Source organism: Pteropus medius, unplaced genomic scaffold (assembly GCF_902729225.1).
Source record: "Pteropus medius unplaced genomic scaffold, Ma_sr-lr_union100, whole genome shotgun sequence".
In the NCBI taxonomy this organism is placed as follows: Eukaryota; Metazoa; Chordata; class Mammalia; order Chiroptera; family Pteropodidae; genus Pteropus; species Pteropus medius.
In genome coordinates, this window is record NW_024352787.1 from 13,482,952 (window position 1) to 13,506,000 (window position 23,049).

General features: G+C 35.6%; 1 protein-coding gene across 1 annotated transcript in view; it reads left to right on the forward strand.

The window, feature by feature from the left end:
* PRKAR2B (protein kinase cAMP-dependent type II regulatory subunit beta) overlaps positions 1-23,049 on the forward strand; it is an 83,684-nt gene that overhangs the window by 16,395 nt on the left and 44,240 nt on the right. The window contains exon 2 of the mRNA XM_039848985.1: positions 6,426-6,461. Within this exon, the coding sequence (XP_039704919.1) occupies positions 6,426-6,461 (36 nt within the window). The remainder of the gene's footprint in view (positions 1-6,425; positions 6,462-23,049) is intronic.

The window sequence follows — 23,049 nt, forward strand, 5'->3', positions numbered from 1 at the left end:
TTCTATTTTATGTTTTCAGCCAGTACTGTATTTTGATTTATTGGTTTCACAAATTTTATACTTGTATAAATATCACATTTGTCCAAATAATCTTTAGGTGTCAGGGAGCACCACTGTTACATTAATTTTTCATTATCACCATTCATTCAGCATTGTTGAACCTAATATATGTTATATCAAGCAGTGTTCTAGGCTCTGGGGATACAGTAGCGAAGCAGACAGACAAGGAAGGACCCTGCCTTTAGGAGCTTATAGTCTAGTATGGGAGGAAACACAATAAATGTAATATGCTAGATATCTTTAGATAGCACTGATCGCTCTGAAGAAAATAAGACAGGATGATGTGATTGAGAGGAACTGGAGGGGGCTACTTTAAACTGGGTGTTCAGAGAAAGGCTTCCTGAGGAGGGGACATTAACTGAGATGGAATAGCAGGAACATCCTCACCCTGAAGATATGGGGAAGGATTAGACTACAGGAAGATTTCTATAACCATATTTTTATGATCAAGCCAACCTTTATCACGTCCCCTGATTGTTTTCTCAGATGGTCTTTATTTGAAAGCCCTTATATTTTCCTTAATTACCCTTTTCTGGGTCTGTTTTGGTGTGACTTTATGGATATGTGACAATTTGAACTCTTTAAGGTTTTGACTTAACTGGTATTCTTAGTAATTTATATTGTTCACTCTTAGAATCCATAAATCTACCCTTAGCATGTACTTGACCACATAGGTTTAGAAGGGACAGTATTAGCATATGCAGAAGCAGAGACTGAATTTATGTATTTTTAACAATAACCTTCCTACGTTCCACTGCTCTTCTGAGTCCACATTGTAAAATCCTAAAAGTATTTGAGAACCTTTCTCTTGACATTGTTATTGCACCAACCCTATGTGTGGTTTTTTAAATTTAGCTACCTGAGGACTGTTCTTAGCTGAAACTACATTTTTCTCTCTGTTCCTAAGAGGGCATTTTTGATAAAGTTCTCATGAATTAAAAAGCAGAAAATTGAGTTCATTCATAAGCAAAAGGAAGTAGCAGAAGTAGCAGTGGTTTTTTCCTATTTTTTTTTTTATTAGCACAGTATTTTAAAATATCAGTTATATTTTGAGGAGTTGGTTTTCGAATAGAAAGAACAAAAATGTGCATCTTTTTAGTGGTCTTTAAAGCTGGCACTTTTTAAAAGCTGAAGTGTCTATATTTTATTTCATTCTGCCCTATGTCTAGCCATGCTTCATATGTCTAAGAGGGTTGGACACTTGATTGCATGCTGTATAATCAAAAAGAAAAGAAAAAAAGAAAATTGGTCCCCCAAATGCCTGCCTCTCAAACAGTTCTCATGGCTCATCATTATTGTCTCCCTAGAACCAAGACTGGGAGGCTTTGGAGAGAAAACCCTCTGACAGTGGTCTGATCCTAGTACCCCAGAGGTACCATGTATCCGGAAACAAATTCAAGGGCTTGCAGGACAGTGGTAACTAAAGTATCTATGAGTAATGCTCATAAAAGTGGTCAAAGCTCATTGTCTTTTAACAAAAATATAGAAAATGAGGGGTCCTTTTCAATGTCATGAATTAAACATGTATTAAAAAGTTTGAAAATCATGTCAGGTTAATTAGCAAAGTATTTCAGATTTTGTTTGTTTGCTTTTCTGTTATTGATCTTTTTAAAAAGTTAATTCTTCCTTGGTTCAAGGGTGAGCCTTATTTCACTAATATTTGAAGCATAGGCATAAGAGAAATTAATTTATTCTGAGCTAATTATATACTCCATCAAAAATAGCTAACATGGTTCAATTTACATAATTTTTAGTATCTTTTATTTAGACAGTTAACAGATCCAAAAACTGTTTATTGCTGGAAAACATAACTAATAGGAGGATAAGGATGCTCATTATTCCACTGACTCCAGGATTACTGTGTACATGTAATCTATATGAACACTTTTCTGCAAAAGCCCTATGTAACGTGGCTTCAGTATAGATAAGGCATGTGTGTGTGTGTAATGATCATGGATCACAACTCTGGGCTCTTATTACTTTAACTTGGAACTTCTCTCCCAGCATTTGCTCAGAGGTACAAACTATGTACCACTATCACCCAGCTTAAGTTCTTGAAGACCTCATTCGTTCATGCTTTTAGCTGATTGCTTTTGTTGTTATAGAATTTATTAAGTTTTTAGTCTTCTACAGAATTTCTTTTACCTAAATTTTTCAGTTAGGTAGCTGCTTGCATTGTATAAGCAAGCCCTCACCGTCATCGAATTTGAAAATATAGCTAGCCTTTGTCAAGGGCAGGGACTGTTCGGGGCAGGGACTTGGTTATATTTCCAGTGCTCAGAATCTACATTGAAAAAAGCAGTAAAATAAGTGGGACAAGGAATTTGCCCTGTGTACTGATTCATGCTAGTTTATTGATTACTAGCTTTTTGATTCATGCTGCAGGTATTTACTCAGGCCTCTTCTCCACCTGGTACTGCTTAGGCTTTGGGCATAAAGAGGTGGGGAAGATAAGGTCCTGCTGGCATCAGTGGAATCATGGATGTGGGAGGCTGTAGGAATAGAGAAGCTCATTCAGTTTTACCTCAAGTAATGGAGATTTTTCTTGTAAGGATACTCCAGGATAAAAGAAGGCTTGAATCAGTTACACTTGTGATGGACTAGACCAATCTAGTGGAATATGGTTTGGGAGCTGAGGGAGTCTCTGGTTAGACAGTGTGAAGGTGTTTATAGGAACATGGGACTCCGAGTATTCCACTGGAATGGCACTTAGGAGAAAGTCAACACTATTTAAATATTTTTGCATTTTTCCTTGAGGATTCACTAAGATCTCATGTCTCTTAAAAATATTAGTTTAGTATAGTCTTAAATTATATTTCATGTTCCTCCAGGCAGATAATACATTTGCTATTTTTTTCTTCTATATATTCCTAGTTTCTAGTATTTGTGTGTGTGGATGTGTATAAATACCCTCACAGAATATTCATAAAATAGAAAAATCTAAAGGTAGAAACCAAGAGTCTGAGAAAACTTAATTTGACTTGTCATATTTTAAAACATCTGTTAACTTCTTTTGAACTGGTACTGCTGTGTACTTGTATATTTCAAAAGTGGTAATATTAAAACTGGTTACAGTAGCTTACGATAAATAAACATCAGTCTTACATTTGAATAGGAATTTATAGTTTACAGGCACTTCAAAAATGTTTCTTCATTTTCTTCACAAACCACCCCTGAAAGGAGGGCAGGTTTTTCTTTTCTTATTTTATAAGTTGAGAATTTAAGTCGGAGTGACGTGATTCATTCGGGGTTTCACAGACAACATCAGGGCCAGTAGTGGAGCCTAAACCTTCTGATTCCAGTAGGTGTCTGACCCTCTGCCCCAGCCCTCAATAGTAGGGACTGTCCGCAGTGCCCTTCCTCCTGCTCCCTGCCCTGCACTCAGGTTCCTGAGAGAGAGAACACCAAGTATACCCTGACCAGGGTGTACATTACTTTTATTTCCAGCAAGGTTTCTACCCTGAATCCCAGTCGTCTTCTCCATTTTAGTAGCTAGATTTAAAAATCTAGAAAAATTGTGAAAGTTACTGTTAGCTTGCCAAAATTCTGTGCAGGAAATGCATGGTTATTCCTTGCAAGTGGATGTGGAGGGATATGGATATGAAGGATTGGATTTTTGGTAATGGTTGTCAAAACCCAGTGTTTTCCTTGGCTGCTGCATACCACTTGCCTGGTGCACCCATCTTCTTAACTGCCTGACCCTGTGCCCCATTAACTATTAGAAAATGGAAATCATAGTCATTTAACCTGTCTACCACAATTTAAAAATTGATGTAATTTCTAGCAAAAATATAAAGAAGAAATAAAGGAAAGTATAGTAAATAAAATGTATTTAATATTGTATCACTATGTACAAAAGAAGACATAATGTAGTTAGATTCTCCCGCTCACATGTGAAATCACTAGAAATGTGAAAGCTCCAAGTGTAGTCTGGTCAAGTATAATGTACTGACAATTCAGATACCCCAAGCGGCATTCCAGGAGTGATGTGAGTTTTTGAAATGATGAACATCTATTAGTAAAATTCCAAACAAACAAAATGCAAAAAAAAAAAAAATCAAAATTTCTTTGGTTTATGTTGTAGTTGTGGAAAATTTGATGTATATTAAAACTGTATAAAATCATGTTTGTGTAAAACAGCATTAGGATCTATTTTCAGATGGTTATAAATTGACCTTTTTGCCAACATGAATGTCCAGTGGGATATTTAAAAGTAGTGCAGGACAAAAATTATGGGATTCAGGACAGTTCTTTGTTGTACTCTTCCACATGTCAAGAGTCCCCAACCCCCAGGCCGCGGACCGGTACTGGTCCATTGCTCATTAGTAACTGGCCACGTAGCAGGTAGTGGGTGAGCAGGGGAAGCTTCATCTGTATTTGCAGCCTATTTGCAGCCAATCCCCAGCGCTAGCACACCGCCTGAGCTCCATCTCAGATCATCAGGCATGAGATTCTCATAGGAGCATTGTGACTCTCTGGTGCCAAAAAGGTTGGGGACCACTGATTTATGTTGTCTACCAAATACCAAGGATGTTCTCTGAATTATTGTGACAATTGAAAAATTGCCCCACAAACTTCGACTACACCTTCTAGATGGCAGTGTCACTTGTGTTGAAAATCTCTGCCTTCAGAAAGACTCGGAAGACTCAGGGCCCTCAGGCCCCGGGGAGAACAAAGACTTCCCCAAGTTTCAACCAGAAGCTGGTAGTGCTGTGTTGTCATTGTCTAGAGAGGCAGGAGGAGATTGTTTCTACTTTGTTTTTTTCCCCCAAGGCCGAGATAATGCTTTTTGCCTTCATCTTGAGGTTATCAGCTTGCACTATCTGTCCTGCATTCCTGTGGTTGAAGCTTTTTGCATCCTCTCTGTTTCTTGTCCTTGTAGCTTTCTGGGGAGGCTTTCTTTAGACTAGGTTTGGAAGATGTGAAAAACAGGTTTGAAAGGATCCAAGAAAACTGATGTAAGTTTTTTTTTTTCTTTTATGTGTTAAATATACATAACATACAATTTACCCAATGAAAAATTTTCGTATTAGTAATTTATGACTTTGCAAATATACGCTAAATTATTTCGGTATATAAATTATGAGAATTTTCTCTCTTAATTTGGAAGATATAATTTTGCTGTAAACAGTAGTATTTTGATAATGGGGTTTGTGAATTCACAAAGTTAATCTTTAATAACAATGGAAATCAATATGGAGGGAAATATTTACCTATTGTATGATTTCAGAAATTAGTATATTTGCTTTCTCTTCTTTCTGAGGCAGCATTTTGGTGCTAGCTGTGCCTAGTTTCAAATTTCAGCTATTGCCACAGGTGGCTGTGTGATCTAAAGCAAACTAATCAATATCTCTGAGCCTTACTATAAAATGTTCTCATCGGTAATATGGCACTGCTGATATTTAATTTTAATAGCATGGTTACAAGGATTAATGTAAAACATCTGACACAGTTTTCGTCTAGTACTTATTCCTGTGCATCCATATTTTTCATGCAGTACCATAGCGCTGATAAAAATTGTGGCTTCTTTTTTTACTTGACCTAGTTCAGTACTGTAAATAATTTTTATAATTACTGTTTTAAAAATACTGAAGTATTGGGAAGCATTGTAGTAGTATGACATTGTGCCACTAAAACATACAGTGTAGTACATGATGTTTTTTTCTGTAAGTAATATGAACCAAATTTAACTGCTGCTCGCAAGAAATAAGTTTTTTAAAAACCTCACTTCTTGAAGTAACTGTAAGCAAAGCCAAGAAGCACCAGCAGAGTTGAGTTAAATCCAAAGAGTGGGCCCATGGTGAATTTACCAGCTGTGTGATGAACTACACGCCAGCCTGAAACACAGCCTTCAGTATACAGATTTGCAAGTCATGGACCTTTGAATTACAAAAACATTGTTAAAGCCACAAATCTTAAATCTAAGATTATCAAGGATATATTATCCTTCATGTAATGATGATTTCGGTACACATGAGCATTTTTAGTTTTGTTTTCTAATTTTTTTTATTGTAAAAGTGATGCTGCTGAAAAAATGGATACATATATTGTGTTGTCTTTCTCTAGTGGTATTTCTTTAGGGTAAATCTCTAAAAGTAGAATTACCCTACTAAAAGGTAAACTTTTTATGGTACCTGATGTAATTGCCAAATTGTTAACAAAGATATATAGATGTATACTGCCTCCAATTAAGCTGGTTCCGCTGTCTAACTGGGGATTATTTTCATGTGTTTGTGGTATTTCCTCTTGATAATTTATTCACTCACTTTCTTCATTTAACTTATGGGATCACTTAACAGTTTGGTTCTTTTCAGTGCTTTGGATAAATTAGATTTTTATCTAATATTATTGTTTTTTTCTTTTAGCTCCGGTAATAAACCGATTCACGAGGCGTGCCTCAGGTAAGTCTGACTGTATTATGGATTTTGCTTACTAACAGTGACTTTTTTTTAAATGAAAGCAGTATTAGACAAGAAGGTATGAAGAGAATAATTACTGTAATGATTTGTCAGTCACTTTCCCAAGTAATATGACCTCTGATATAATCAAGAACTAGGAAATAATTGGAAATATTTTCGAATTGGATGAACTTGAAATCACACTGTGTGCTGAGGCTAATGTACCTTTTCAAATGGAGACTCCCACCCCAATATTTATTCTTGTTCTTGATCCACTATTATGTGCATGGTTATCTGGTTGACTAGCCGAAGTTTAGAAGCAGTGATTTAGAAAGTTGGGTAAAGGACACTCTAGAAACAGTCATGGATAAGAGTTTTTAATAACAGCAAAACTTAAAATGCAGATACTGTAAGAACTTGTTTTCAGGGGGTCATTTAGAATTGGAGCAAATTGCTTTATATTTGTTAATGCCTCTGTGTTCATTGCTTTCTTAAAGATGCCACAGTAACTTAATGCATATTCACGGTGATAGATCTTAGCTTAAATTAGGTTCACCATACTGAGTGCTGTGTACAATGGTAGGGAAGTATAGGATACAGTCGAGAGCATTTCTATCCAAAATGGTTTAAGAAGAATGATTTTGGGCATTGAAATGGACAAACTATTATTTGGAAAATTTACCTTGGTGTAATACCTTCTCTGAAGATAGAGGACAAATGAAGTGTTGTTATGTTTGTTTTGAGGAAATTACTCTTTCTTTTAAATGTAACTAGAATTTTTCATTGAAAAACATGAGATAAATATTTCAAACAGATCATCTTTGACATTTATATAATACAAATGACTAATTTATTTCATAAAATTACCTTATTTCCACCTATGCTATATTATTAAAAGTGTTTTAAGATTGAGTTTTATTTTTAATTTATTGGCAGTTACTGATAAAATCTCCTCTTATTTTGTAGGCATATAAGGAAAAAGACAGGGATTAGAAAATATGCTGTACTGGGATGGTACCTACTTTGCCCTCCAGAGCTTTTTGTAATCTCAAGGCACATTTATTTTAAATCTTAAAGAGTAGATTGTAATAACTTTTGTAGAATGAGAGATTATGTTTATGTCAGTAAGTCATCAGACTTTATTCCAAAGGAGAGCGATCAAGTATGATCATAGTCTAGTATAGTATGTAGTCTTTTATGAGCAGTGGTGGAAACAAAAGAGGAACAATAAGGGAGAATCAGTAGTGCAATATCTTGTCTTTCTGGTTTAAAATTCTTTCCATGGAAACATAGTTAGGAGTCTTAGAGTAAATAATCTCCTTTCCTTCCTTAAACCATATGACGTGAAATTTATTTCTGGGCAAGTTTCATTAGTATTTGTTGTACAATATATATATCATCAATTGATGGGTCCGGCTTCAGTAGATTACTTTTGAAACACCATTATTTTAGTCCCCTGCCACTAGTAAATCTGTGAGCAACGTATCTCAGCAAGACTTGGCTGAAAACGTAGATAAGATGGAATGCCAGCAAAGAAATAAACATTCAAGTCAAATGTTGTATTTATTCCTAGAATGACAGGCCATAGAAAATGTCAGTGAAAACCACAGGAAGCAATTTGATTTAAAGAAAAATAATAAGATAATATCAAGTTCAATAGTTGTGTTATATATAGCAATAAGCCTTAAAAGGAGTAAAAGTTGTTACCCTAATAATAGCACATGCTGAACACAGTTATGACAATTAATCTTAACATTCATTATTGGAAGGAAAAGAGAACTAATTTATAGAGTACCCTTATGGATCAGGCATTAAGCATTTTATATAGCTAGGAATATATATATATATATATTTTTAAAACTTATTACAGGCTTTCTGTTTTGGAAGATTATTCTTTTTGGTAGAAAAATGGAAATATACCATTTATTGTTGTAATTATTAAAAATAAAAATAATTATTAAAAATAAGCTAGAGTGGTAGATGTAGCAGCTCAGTAAAATTTTGAAGAGTAAAACTTTAAGCAAACCACAATGTTATTTCTTCATTGTTCATTACTGTACTATATGGGAAAGACTCTAGGATGCGAAGTTATCCAAACAAGTTCAAACCACTCATTTACATTGTGAATTTGTATGTACATTATTTACCTCTAGTTTTACATTCCTATTTTCCTTTTCTTTCAGTTTGGGATCATAACTGCTGTATTTAGACTTGTGATAGTTAAGTTAGATGGTTTTTATAAAGCAATGTGTAGGCTTTCAAAAATGTTCGTGGTCAGCCTTCTCTTGAACATAGTTTGAAACAAAACAAAACAATAAAAATCTCTGCTCTGTGCCTTAGATGTTGTAAAAAAGCCTTAGAGAGTCATAACTATTTGATACTCATAGTTTAGTATGGGCATCTCTTCTATTGTTTGCATGTTACAATTTCTTAAAAGATTATAATGGTGTTCCTCTGTGGGGTTTTTTGTTTTTTTTTTTTTACTGAATTGGAAAAAAAAAAGTCCCAAAACGTTTCATTAATCTTGAAACAGTGCCTTGCCCCATGAGATCAGACCTTTCTCTGAATTATTTTAACCCCAGGATTTTATTTTGAAAAAAGTCAAGTTTATAGAAAAGTTTGAAGAATAATTCAGTGAACACCTTTATCTAGATTTCCCAATTGTTAATATTTTGCCACATTTGCACACTCTTTTTCTTCCTTCTTTACACATGCACGTACACATCCTTTTGTTTTTTTTTTCATTGAACCTTTTAGGAATCCTAGATATTTCATGTGTGTCTCCTAAGAACAAAGACATTCTTCTATATAACACTCAATAAATTTAACTTTGATACAATGCTGTTATCTAATATACAGTCTAGAATCCGATTTCCTCAGTTTTCTTGATGTGTTCTTTCTCCTTTTTTTTTTTAAATTCGGGCTCATTCAAGGATTTTATATTGCATTTAATTGTCATGACTCTGATGTCTTGCCTTTCATAAACTGACTCCCTGAAATTTTTGAAATCTGTTGTTTTAGAATTCTGAAGGTTATCCCTAAAAATGAAACAGTTTCCTGTATCGCCTGTTAGGAGTTCTTCGATTGTATGGGCACATCCACCATCTGGTCACTGTGCCCCATCGATGTCCACGAAATCTTTGCGTTGATACTTGGTATTGTTTCCATGGACTACTGTTAAGCATTACTTTTTCAAATACATAATTATTTCTTATAATAGAAGTGAAAACCAAACTCTAAATTATGAATTTGTTAATTTTCTTGTGTAGATAATTAGCCACTCTTCAATTTTTTTAGCCATAACATGAGCATTGAACTTTATAGTATATTTTGAGCAGAGCTAAAATTTTACAATTTATCCTAAACTAGCATTTAGAATAATTCAGAGGTGAAGTAAGTCTTTAAATCTCACATACCCACTGTGTAAAATGACATATTAAAAACTCAGTGAAATTACCCCAAACTGAAGATGACTAGTCCCCAAGAAAGTAGTGAAATAGCAGAAGTTCAGATCTTACCTTGAATCCAGTTCAGGGAACATATGCTCCCTTTTGTTTTGTTTGGAAATATTTTGTAGCTGTGGTATTCGTTGTTTTTCCTTTAAAGTTATTTAACCCCCCAATGTTTTATTTCCAGAGGTCATTCTCATATTGTTGAACTAATTTGCTAGTATGAATATATTTACATTTACATTTTGTTTTTGAAATGAGCATTTTGTAAGCTCAGTTCAGGCTTGGTAATCACCAACGCTGGATAATAATGTATACCTGTTAGTGTACTATGCTAATTAATTTACTAATTCATTCAGCAAACATTTACTGAATGCCTACTGTGTGCCAGATACAGTGTTAGGGATACAAGAAGAGTCAGATACTGTCCTTGTGAAGTTCAGAGTCTAGCAGGAAAGCTATAATAACTACTACAATATCCGCAAAGGGAAAGGGAGAAAATGTATAGTTTTCCAGGGTGTGGCTCATAGATAGGGTGCCATTTGAGCTGGTCTTTAAATTAAGCCTTGTAACATGGGTTTGAACAAAAAAATAAGAGGCGCATTTGTGTCTTATCACTAATAACTGGCCATTTTTATTTTAAAAAAGTCCTTTTTTATAGTATGCTCCTCTGTACTTTGCCTCTGCCATTAAGCTCCTGTGGCCTGGAGTAAGCAGATGCCAATGGCTATGGCCTGCAGAGGCTTAAGGCCTGGAATTATTTCTGCCTTTAAGTTAACATTCCTTCAAAATGTGTGTCTCTTTTACCAAGGGAGCTCTGGATTCACATAGACGTGGACTGCATTAATGGCTCTAGTATACACATGCCCGCTGGTTGAGAGAGAGAAAAAGAGAGAGAGGTGGGCAGCGGGGAAGGAGAGAGGGAGAGAGAGAGACAGAGAGACAGAGAGACAGAAAGATTGAGACAGACCTTAGTCACCTTTCTAATACTCAATGTCTCTAGTTAGAAATGCGGATAATACTTATCTCGCAAGATTGTTGTAGTGAAACAGTAGATAATCCATGAAAAACACTTAACAGTATTTTCTCCATTTTGGTTTCACAATATCAGCCTGTTGTCCAAATGTGTCTCCCGAATAGGCAGGTGCTTTCAGAAGCCTGCACAGGATACAGAGGTGAACAGAAGTAGCTTGTGGACTGCAAAGCTTGACAAGGAAAATTCACTAGAAAGATGACGCCCAGGGTGAGGCTGAAACCAAGAGCCAGACAGTTTACCTGAGGCAATAGGATGAAACCAGAGGTGCCAGGACTGGGCAAGGGAGGTGAGAAGAGAGGGTGGAGAGTGGACCTAGAGAAATTCTCTGAGATCCCAATGCATAGTCCCTGGGGTTCTTTATCCAGCTTCTCCCTTAGGTGGGGTGGAAGTGGCTTCCACCACTCTGTGCACCTGTTATCTCTCTTGCCCAGGCTGAAATCAAAACGGATTCTACTCTGTGAATTGTTATAAATAAAAACAAGTGAACAGAGCAGAAGCTGCTCCCACCTCGTCTCCAGCCTCTCCTCTCCTCACTCTAGCAGTGCTCATTTACTGCTGCTACTTGAGCATACTGTGCTCTTGCAGGCCTTAGCCTGCTGTGGGAATCAGAGCCCAGTGGAATCTGTGGGAAGTGTTAAATCTGGTTCTTTTCTCTTAGGCCCAGGAATGCTGAAAAATTGTTATCTCTTGAACTTAACTACATTTTCTCCAAAGTTCTCTTTGAGCCCTTCAGGGAAGAGAGAAAGGAATGCAATAGTAAAAACATGGTTAACAGTTCAGGGCAGGGCAGGGCAGGGCAGGATGGGATGTCTCCTTCTGCTCTTATGGTGTCCTTAGATTCTTTATACCAGCAGATTGGGAGGAACTTGGAAGGTGGCATGGGTGGCATTTGTAGCCCACTGTGCCCCTTGCGTGTCCTGGTTATTGGACAATGCCTATAAAACAGGTATGAGTAGATAGAATGGACACTTGAACTTACTGCAACCATTCTCTAATTATGATCAGAGCTTAGGTCACTACTCCACAAACTCTGTGTGAAGGATCAGTTCACCACCTTCAAAATCCATTGCACAACAGTACTTTTGTAAAATACAATAAGATTGCTCTGGCAGTATCAGATAGCTATAATAGTTCCTAAACATTCTCGCTCTCTCTACTTATCTCATTGTGGACCACTGTAGTGTAGGCAACGTGACCTTGGTGTGCTCTGTATGAGATATGAAAGTTCTCATCAAAAGCTTTTGTAAGGGAAAAATCACATTTACGTAAAAGAACTGATTATTAAAACAAAGCCAAAAACTTAATTTTACTACTTTGGCATTTTGTAAGAACAGACTGTAGTATGAGTGGTGCCTCTTAGAGTGGTAGAATGGGGTATGCAGCAGCCCTGCCCCATGTCCATGATACACATATTCATTCTTCTGCCTGACATGTGCTGTTGCTGTGTGAAATATTTCACAGGCTTTGCTTGTCTAACCTTGCTACAGCTCACCCCACCACCTGACCACGTTCCCTCCCCCTCGGTATCATTTCTCTTTCTGGATGACACCAATGTGTAGAATATGTGCTGCTGTCACTGCTACACGTCGTTTGATATTGTAGTTTGTTCATGTGTCTCTTTACCACTAGAACTGTAAGCATCATAGTTGGTGAACTGAGAAGAAAGTGTATTTCTGGATGAAGTCAAAGAAAAGGAGAACACAGAAATAGAAGTGAGAGTACTGGCAGTGTGGGAAGGTTTGGCCAGGCATGTGTAGTGAGGGTTGAGATTCCTGTAGTAAGGACCAGCCATGTACGTTGTTACAGAGTTAGACTGCCGAAGCGGATGTTGGATGAAGTGTTATTGGCATCAAGGAAACAAAAACAATTTGAGGGCGGGCTTGGACATTGAAGTGTTCTGTGATGATGGCAAAATGGGAGTGGAAGGAAAACTGAGCCCCAGAACCAGTCAGGAGGGGTGCCTGAATGCTGTGAGTCTCAGAGGAGCACATACATTTGCCGGGGACTACCAACTAGCAGTGTGAATGCCAGTGTGGGAGCCACGAGAGTCCCTCATTATCTTTTGGATCCCACTGTGTGCAGGGAGTGAGTCCTTCTCAAAGTGGTGTTCTTGGAGAAAAATCAAGTTTCAGCTAAGGCAGAGAATGTAGGAAATGTTTCATAAAAGCATTTGAGGGCGAAAGTATTGGAAAGGAATCCACAGGTCAGCAATTCAATCAAGCAACTATTTATTAATCAGTTACCACTGCCAGGCACTATGCAAGGCACTGAACACAGCGGCAGCAAACTCTCCTTGACTGTGGAGATGACATTGGGGAAAAGGTGGTTTTCCGGAGGGTCTTAAATGTTGTGATCAAGGATAACAGAACAGAGAGGATATGGTTGAAAGGTCTTTAGGTTCTAATTTGTTCACACTCAGGTTTCTAGTGAGAACATTTTAACCTGATATTTACATTAAGTATGAAAGCAGTGTGGTGCAGAACTGAAGAGCTGGGATTTGGGCTATTGTTTCATTTATTGATTAAATATTCAATGAGAGCCTACGATGTAAATGGCACTGGGTTGGGTCTGAGGCAAATAGACATGTTCGCATTATGTTTTAGCTCTGTAACCTTGGGCAACTTACTCAAACCATCTTCTGTAAAACCAGGTCGTTGTAATTCATGAAGCAAAGCTTTTTTTTTTTTTAAAGCACAGTACCTGACACATAGTGCTAAATTAACGTATATAACGTGTATCATTAGGCTCAATTTGTCAAATTTTACTCTAATAAAAATGCCATAATATTAGTATCTCTGTTATTTCCTCTTATAATTTATCCCAACTAATTTTAATTAGCCAAAGTATGTGATTTTGTATATCTCTTCCAGCTAATTCCCTTACCCCAAATTTAATTGATTTAACATTGCATGTGAAGTTGTGGGAAATGGGAGAGATTTCTTTGAAATGTAACAGTCTTTAGCTTTTTAGATAAAAACAAAAAAGCAACTTCAGTCTCCCCTAAATTATAAGCTGTATTTGTAGACTGTTATTTTGAAAATAAATTGATCTGCTTTTTAAATTTTAACCTTTAATTTGAAACAAGTATGTTTAAAAGCAGCCTCCTCCTTTAATTAGATTGAACCACCTGTTTCTTGGAGCCGGTTACTAGAGAGTGTTATTGTCATTGAGTTCTGCTCTCAGAGATCCCAGCAACATATTTGTATACTGGCTAATAATTTGATTGTGTTCCTGATATATAAAAAATTCATGGCACAACTAAAACCCAGACAGTGTATTCAGGTCTTCTCTTTCATTTGCCTGTGACAAGCAGGTTTCACCTCCACTGCTACCACCACCTTTTTTCTCTGTCTTCAGTCTTGAGTTACTAAAACCAGAAAACATTGGTTTTGATGTTGTTGTTTTACATAAGAGTATATAATCAGACTGCTAAAATATTAAAATATGGTTTAATGATATATTGTTTTCACGATGGTAGAAAAGAAGAGCCTTTCATGTGAAAGACTAAACAGCTTAAATAGTTGTATTGTTAGACTTCTTTCAAGGAATTATGAATGTTATCTTTATTGACCTCCATAAAAAAGGTAGAACTGCCCCTCCCCTTAGATATTTTAAAATAGGATTCCAAGTTAAAGCACCCCTTTAAAAGCAGATGTAGATAATTCCGCATGTTTGTTGTATAACATAGAGTAATAGGAAACCAGACACAAAGACATGGCTTTGATGCTGTGAGGTTGTTTTTCAGAGCTACGTTTCAGCAGGTTGCTGAGTGGTGATCTGCAGTAGAAACTGGGAACTTACACTTACCATAGCTACTCCTGTGGTTTTCTAAAAATAAACTACTTTCGTGTTACTTTTTTATTTAGTATTTTCACATTATTCAGATTTTGTGGACCTATTAGAGTGTTGCTTTTCTTTTCTTCCGCGCATTTATATGAAGGGGATGATTTAATCTATTTTAAATTCTTAGATTTGAGAGCTGTTCTTGGAATTAGAATAACAAAAAGGCTTATAATCCAGAATTACATTTTATTGATAAAAAATAAACATGTTATATCACATAGTAATTACTTTAGAAGTTAAATTTTTTCTTTAGTTAAATAATCCTGTTAGAAGGGAGACCTTTATGTAGTTGGTGGGACTGATGTGTCTTGGATGGTTGTTGTTGCTGCAGGAGAGTCACACTGTCTTTCTCATCCTGGACACAGACTCTAAGGCAGAGATCGTTATATTTGAAGGCTGCCTATGAGTCCTGTTAAAAGATAAACAGAGGCATATCAACATTTTTATTTGAGCAAAAAATCGATTCGAATTGGGCAGTATCCAATTTAGCAGATAGAAAGGAGCTCTGAGGAGCTTTACCAAACGTAAGACTTAAAATATGCAGCAGAGAGTGGGAACAAGAAAGTTATCCTGTACAAAAAAAAATGGGTTGGTTATTGGAAGGTTACTTTCTTTTAGAGGATGCTATTTTTCCCTATTATTATTTTCATCCTCAATTTTGAAATTATGTTAAATACTTTATACACTAAATTCTAACAGTGTAAAGACAATTATTTATAGTAATTTCTAGTACCAGCATTGTTATTCTATACATACTCTTATAGATGAAGCACTTAAATTGTTGTTTAATAATGTGCAAAGTATTCTTTACATTTTAATCCATCATTCAAATTTTCTGTGCCCAAAATTATAAAATGATTTAAATTTTGATGCTTTTAACAGTCAATTTGAGTGTTTCAGATTTTTTTTCTTTTTTTTTTTTTGATATCAGGAAACATTTATTAGAAAATTTTCACCCTGAACTGGTGTGGGACGTGATGTGGTGCTACCACTCATTAAAATTGACTGGTGGAAATACAGTCGTTTCCGAAGGGTCCTTGTGCAAAATGTATAAAAAGCATTTCTGATATGACTTCTGCTCTGCCTCTGCCCCTTGACATCCCAATCCAGTTGAATTTTGATTTAAATTTAAATATTATCTCCTTCCCTTTTCAGCTAGAAATTTGAAAATACTGTGTTGCCACCCAAATTAATGGAGAAGTATCTAGAAATATCATAAACCATAATAATATTTGTTTACACATGGAATTAACTACATTTCTAGAAATTATTTGCTTGCAGTTTAGTTGGGTTTATTATTTCTCTTTGTTTCTCTTTGGAGAGGGGAAAAAACCTTAATATTGGGAAAAATCAATTTAACGTAGATTGTAATGACTACCATCTATATACTTTTCTGATGTCTGCAAATTAAACAAAAGATTAATGATGCAGATATACCTAAGGAAGATGCTCAAAACTGCATAAGTCATGTTTGCTTGGTTTACAGAATTGTATTATTAAATGTTATACTCTTTTTCAGTTATGGAGCCTATAAAGAATAAAAAGATCTAGTTATACTGTTAGTATATACCAGAAACTCAGTGAGACTAGCACTGTAAGCAGTCTAATAGTAGTATGTGAGGTGCTTTGAGGGTCATTAGGAAGGGATAGGGTGAGATGAGAAGGGCCAAAGGAGATGGGCGTGGATGGAGGGAGAGATGAGAAGTGAAGGATTTGCTCATTTTCTCCATTTTAATTTGAAATCATTTTCAACTTCCCATATCTTCAGCAACAATAAAGCAGTCAGGGTCTTTTGGGGGGGGAGGGGCTTTTAATGATTGAAGTCATGTTTTCCACTATATATTAAGTTCAACTATTAAAAATTTTCTCAAATAAAATCTTTGCGAATTAATATCCATGTTTCTTATAATTGTGATCAGTGTGTACATATGCCTTTTATATCATTTAAAGATTTTTTTATTATAAAATTCTAACCTGCTCATTATAAAGAAGTCAAATAGTACAAAAGGGTATAAAATGAAAATTAAGAGTGCTTGTTTCTTTCATTGTTCCAGTCCTAGTCCTAGAGAGAAACATAGTTAATGGTTTTTTGATACTTTTGTGGACATTTTAATGCACATACATATTTAGTTGGAATTAAAATTATATCCAACTTTGTAGTTGCCTCTTTCACTTAATAGTGTATCATGTACTACTATTCATGTCCTTACATCTAGTGGTACCTCATTCTTACTTTAATGACTGAATAGTATTCTGTTATAGGTACATATTAAATTTTATATAACAAGGGTGTTTAAATTTTCAGTACATGTATCTTTGTATAATTGTGCAAGTTTATCTATAGGATATGTTTCTAAAAGTGGAAGTGCTTAGTCAAAGGTACGAGCATCTGAAATTTTATAGGCATTGTTAAATTGCCCTCTAAATGCAATACTAATTAATATTTTCATCTTGTATTTAACATGGTATAAAACACTCAATATTACAGAACTTTTATATGTGTATCAATTCAATGTGTCAGTTATGTTTTAGTTGGCATTTTTAAAAATTTATTAGTGAGGCTTGGCATTTTTTCATTGTTGTTGACCAGTTATATTCATTTTTCTGTGAACTACCTGTTCAATTGTTAGTTCCTTATTGATTCGTTAAGTGTTTTAACTCTGAAGTCAGATAGCTTGGGGTTCAAATTTGGGCTTTGCCATTCATTAGTTGTTTGACCTCTTTGAACATCAGTTTCTTTTCTGTAAAATGTGGTAGAAGAGTACCTTACTCATGGGGTCTTGTTAATTGATAAATGAGATAATGTAAAATGCCTAAAATATTTCCTCAAGTATAGTATAGCTGTGTGTGAGGAAAGCTCAAGTAATTTGTTTTATCATCTGCTTGTAGGACTGTAGGTGACCTATTTAGATTTGTCTTTTTCTATTGAGAAACATTACCATTTTGTGATAGAATAATACTTTACACATGGAATGACAATAAATAACAATACCAGACAAACATTGCTTCTCTTCAAAAGAATGGAACTGTTATCTTGCATATCAATTCATCTAGCTACTAAAGGAAAAATCCCCAAAGAAGAGATAATCTTGTGTATTCATACCACAAATTTTTCAAAGAGATAAAGTGGGAGGCTAAAGGTCACTGTAATTTTCTTCTTACAAACTCTTTTTTGATGTTGTTTCTTCAGAACATTAAGAGCAGCCAGCCACGTGGTTCCCACATACTATGCAAAATTACTGCATTTTACAATCAGATTGGATGTTTTTTCTAGACTTGTGTTTTTGATTTGTAAGCGGATAACTTTTTTGTGCAAAACTGTTTATTTTGAGAATGTTTATACTCTGATAACTATAGATGGCTTTTGTATATGGTTGGTTGTGTTATCATATCAGTTAAATTAAAAAACTTTGCTCATTAACTCACATTTGCAAGACTGTTCTTTGCATACTGTGAGATTGCTAATGATGAGGAAAATATAACTTATGCCCAAGCCCCTGGAAGAGCTGACTGTGTATCCTGGGCTATTCCATCAGACAGTTGTAGGACAGCACAGCACAGTTGGGCCATGGTTTTTGCCACCCACTCTGATTCCATTATACACATTCTACAGAGAGCCAGAGTACAAAGGGACAGACAGACATTCCGCAGAGTGAGTATGTGCCTTCAGTAGGTGAGGAGGAATGGGAATCTACCTTTCCTGCTGGCCTCTCAGGTCCTGCATGCCTCTCAGAGTCTGGGCATTTCTGGGGTTTTAAAGATATCCATTTTCCACATGTGTGGCTTCTAAATGTAAGCGAGCAACAACTTCTAGTATTCAACAGAAGAGAAAGCAATTAGTTTTAATGCTGGAAGGAAAATCCGCTGTTGTGGACTTATTGTAGGGCAGCATGGCCATGTTCAGCAATAGTTTCACATGGGATTTTCAAAAATAACATTTACTATTGGAGATTTTTGCCTCATATATTGTATTTTGAATTCAGCCCCCACATAATGTTATTACACTGAAATAAAGATACAGATAAAGTGTGTTTATGTTCCTACACAAAAGAAAACTTTTAATCCTAACTTTTGTGCTTGGGGAAAGTTTCAGGGAGGATGTGACATTTGTGCAGATCTTTGAGGGAAGGGTAAGATTTCGATAGGTGGGAATGGAGAGTGGAAGGGCTAAATTTCCCATTGAGCAAAACCACATGAAATAATATTGTGTTGAGAGAATAATAGTGAATAGTATAATAAAGTTAGAAGTTTGTGGGCTTCTAATAGTATAATAAAGTTAGAAATTTGTGGGCTTAGAGTATAGTAGGAGGAAAGTTTCAAAAAATAGATTTGAATCAGATCAAGGAAGACCCTTAAAAGTAATGGCAAGAGTTTGGATTTTGTCTTCTGTATCATGGGAAGCATTAAAAAGTTTTGGTCAGAGATGTACCATGTTTAGGAATCTCTGGTTGGAATCCTGAAATTTAAAAATAGATCCATATTATCCACGCCTCTTTCACCTTGATTATCAATAACTCGGGAACAAACTGAGAAGAGTTGATCTCTTTCTGGGCATAGTAACATGTAACCATCAAACTGCTTTACTAAGATGTGTGAGTGAGGAGGAATTGAGGGAGGTAGAATTAGACTGTCAGCCCATTGTGCTGTTATTAACATATGTATTATATATGTTATAAACCCAACAGTTTAGTGTTATAACTATTGCTTTATGTAGTCTTGTCTTTTAAAGTAAAAATTAAGAGAAAAAGAGCAAAAATATGTATTTATACAGTCTTTTATATTTACTCACATATTTACCTTTTCCGTTACTCTTCATTTCTTCCTGCCAGTTTGAGTTAGCATCTGGTGTTGTTTCCTTTATGCCTGAAAGACTGCCTTTAGTATTTTTTATAGGACACATCTGCTTGTCACAAATTTTCTCAGTCTTTATCTGAGAATGAATTAATTTCACCTTCATTTTTAAAGGATAGTTTTGCTGGATATAGAATTCTTGTGAGACAGTTTTTTTCTTTCAGAGATTTGAATATGCCATTAATGCCTTCTGCTCGTTGTTTCTGATGAGAAGTTAACCATTAATTGTTTTATTGTTCCCTTATATACAAAGATAATTTCATTTTGATGATTTTCTTTGTTTTTGACTTTAACAGTTCAAACCTAATGAGCTCTTCTAGTGAATTTTTCATTTCAGTAATTGAAAAATTAAAACACTAGAATTTTACTTGGTTCTTTTTCGTAATTTCTACCTCATTATCGAGGTAAAGGTATTTGTTGAGTTATTGTCATTATATTTTAATCCCTTAAACATGATTTTCTTTATTTCTTCGAACAAATAGCTGCTTTGAAGTCTTTGCTAAGTCTAGTAGCTGGGCCTATTCAGAAATAATACCTATTAACTGCATTTTTCCTGAGTATGGATCACACTTTCCTGTTTCTCTGCTGTTCTTTCCTGTTTCTTATAAGTTTGTTGAGAACTGGCATTTTAGATTATATTTTGTAGCAATATTGAATTCTGATTTCCTCCTTCTTAGCATTGTTGTTGCTATTTTTTTATTTAGTAATTTTCTTAGGCTAAATCTATGAACTCTGACTCTATCATGGTATGTGGCTGTTAATGTCTCTTTTTTTTTTTAATTAAAAAAAAAAATTTAACCCTGGCTTTCCAAAGTTAACCCCTGTTAGTGCATGGCTTAGTCATCAGCCAGTGATTGGTTAGAAGTTATATTCTCACACCTTGAGCTGATGAATATGTGTGTGATTTGAGACGCATATTCATATTTCAGATAGTTCAAAGCGTGCCCCAACTTCTGTCACCTTTATCGTCTCTGAATGTTTTATGGACAGCCAGTATGGATGGCTTGGGTCCTGTCCAGTTTCTCCAGCATGCCCGTACAGCCTTCCAGTCAGCCATGGATGTTTAGAGAGCTTATGAAGCTCCTCTGTGCTGTCTCATTTTTTGGTTTAATTTCTGGTTAATTTGTCGGTCTAATGTTTCTGTAACCAGGACCACAACCTCACATTAGGCAAGCTGCTTGCCTTCCTGCTTGTCTGACACTGAGGTCACCATTACTAACTGTGATGCTAGAGATGGTTTGTTTTTCTTTTACACTCTACTCTCATACAAGTTAGTCTCTTCCAGCAGCAGCAGCAGAGCTGGTAGAACTACCCTGCTTGAGATGGGGGATCTGGATAGCAGTCCCAGGCAGTAATGCCATAGACTCCTCATGAAATAATTTGAAATATATTTATCTTTTTTTGTCCCCAGTTCTTGGTGCAGAGCTCCTAAAGTTCTTATAATTTCCTAAGTACTAAGATCACTAGGACCATCTTTTCTCTTCTAACATTGGTCTTTGACCTTGGTTCCTGACGTGGAACTTCTAAATCCTTTGGAATTTCCTGGGTGATAGGACTGTCTTTTGTTCTAGTGAGACAACTCTTGGTGGGCTCCTGGATAGTTTCAAGATGGGGGCTGGTCATCAAAAAGACCAAGCCATGATTAGAAACTTAGAACTTTCAGCTCTGTCCACACTCAGTCTCCCGGGAAGAGGAGAGGGGCTGGAGATTGAGTTAATGATCATCATGTCTATGTGACGAAGCCTCCATAAGAATCTAAAAAGTACAGGGTTCAGTGAGCACACCGACATGCTGGAAGGGTAGCATACTCTAACTCCACTGGGACAGAAGCTTCTACCCTCAGGGCCCTTCCAGACCTTGCCCTATGTATCTCTTTATTTGACTGTTTGTCTATATCTTTTATCATATACTTTATCATATAATAAACTGGTAAATGTGTTTCCCTGATTTCTGTGAGCTGTTCTAGCAAGTAATAGACTCTGAGGAGGGGGTTGTGTTAACCTCTAGTTTGTAGCCACGTCAGACAAGGTGTGGGTAATCTGGGTACCTACTACTTGCCATTGGCATCGGAAGTGGGGAGCAGTCTTTTGGGCCTGAGCCTTTACCTTGTCAGATCTGATAGATAGTGTCCAGGTACATCCAGGAAGATAGTGTCAGAATTGGATTGAATTGTAGGACACCTAGCTGGTCTTGGAAAATTGGCCAGTGTGGGAATAAACCTATGCACCTTGGGTCAATGTTCTGAGTGTGGTAGTAGTGTGAATAAATGAAAAACACTCCTGTGTTTTTCCTGTACACTCTCACTGTTCTAACTTGAAGTTCATTAATTTTCCATGAATCAGTGCTTCTCAATTTGTTGTATGTCTTTAATTAAATTCCAGAATCCTAAAATGTTTTTTTGTGAAAAAACTTTGTTTTGTTTTATCATTGCTTTTAGGATGAGGATTTGCCATACTCCTCACTCTGCTGTACTGCACCTCTGAAGATGGTTTTTAAGTATTCAAGTTATAGAGGAAGCCATTATATTATAATATTGAGATAGACATTAAGTCAATATTTTTATTTTATGTGAAATTTTTATTAGAAAGAAAAATTTCAGTCTTACAGTAGTATTATTATTGAGATTATTTTTCACAAATTCTTTCTAAGAAGTTTTAGTGCCTTAATTCTGCCATTTGTAGAAGCTGTATGTTTTTAGGAAGTATTAAATTATAAAAGTAATTTTGTAAAAGAATTAGATGCATATAAAAGGCTGATTATTACTATTACTAAAAATAGTAACAAGATAGCTGTTACTATTATTAAGCCTTTTTTGTGTTTCAGATATGAATGTTTTGGGGAGCTTTACAGTCATTTCTTAAAAAAAAAAAAAACAACTTTATTTCCGATTACAAACATTCTCCGTTGAAAATGAGGATACCCAGGAAGGCACAAATAGGAAAATTGGAATAATCAGAGTCATACTACCAAGAAACAACTACCATATAAACTTTGATGTTTACCCTACCAGACTTCATGCATACTTTATATGAGCCCAAACCATGTACCTGTCTTTAAACCTCCTTAAAAGCAAACAAAAAACTAGTAAGATTTGGTGAACATTTTCCTATTTCATAAGATATTCTTATAAAACATAATTTTTAAATGACTGCATAGTATATCAGTAGTATGTACAGATATTTATTATAATTTATTATTTGTTTACTGTTGGGAATTGAGGTTTCTTCTATTTTCAACTCATTATCTTTTCAGTCAAATCACTTGAAGACTACTTGCTTAATTGGGCATGAATATTTTCAAGGCTTTTAATATTTTTAGACTGATTCTTCCATCTTCACCCCCACTCCCAGGTTAGTGTTTCACCAGCAATGTATGAAAAAGTTCACTAATCTATGCACCCTCTTAAAACTGG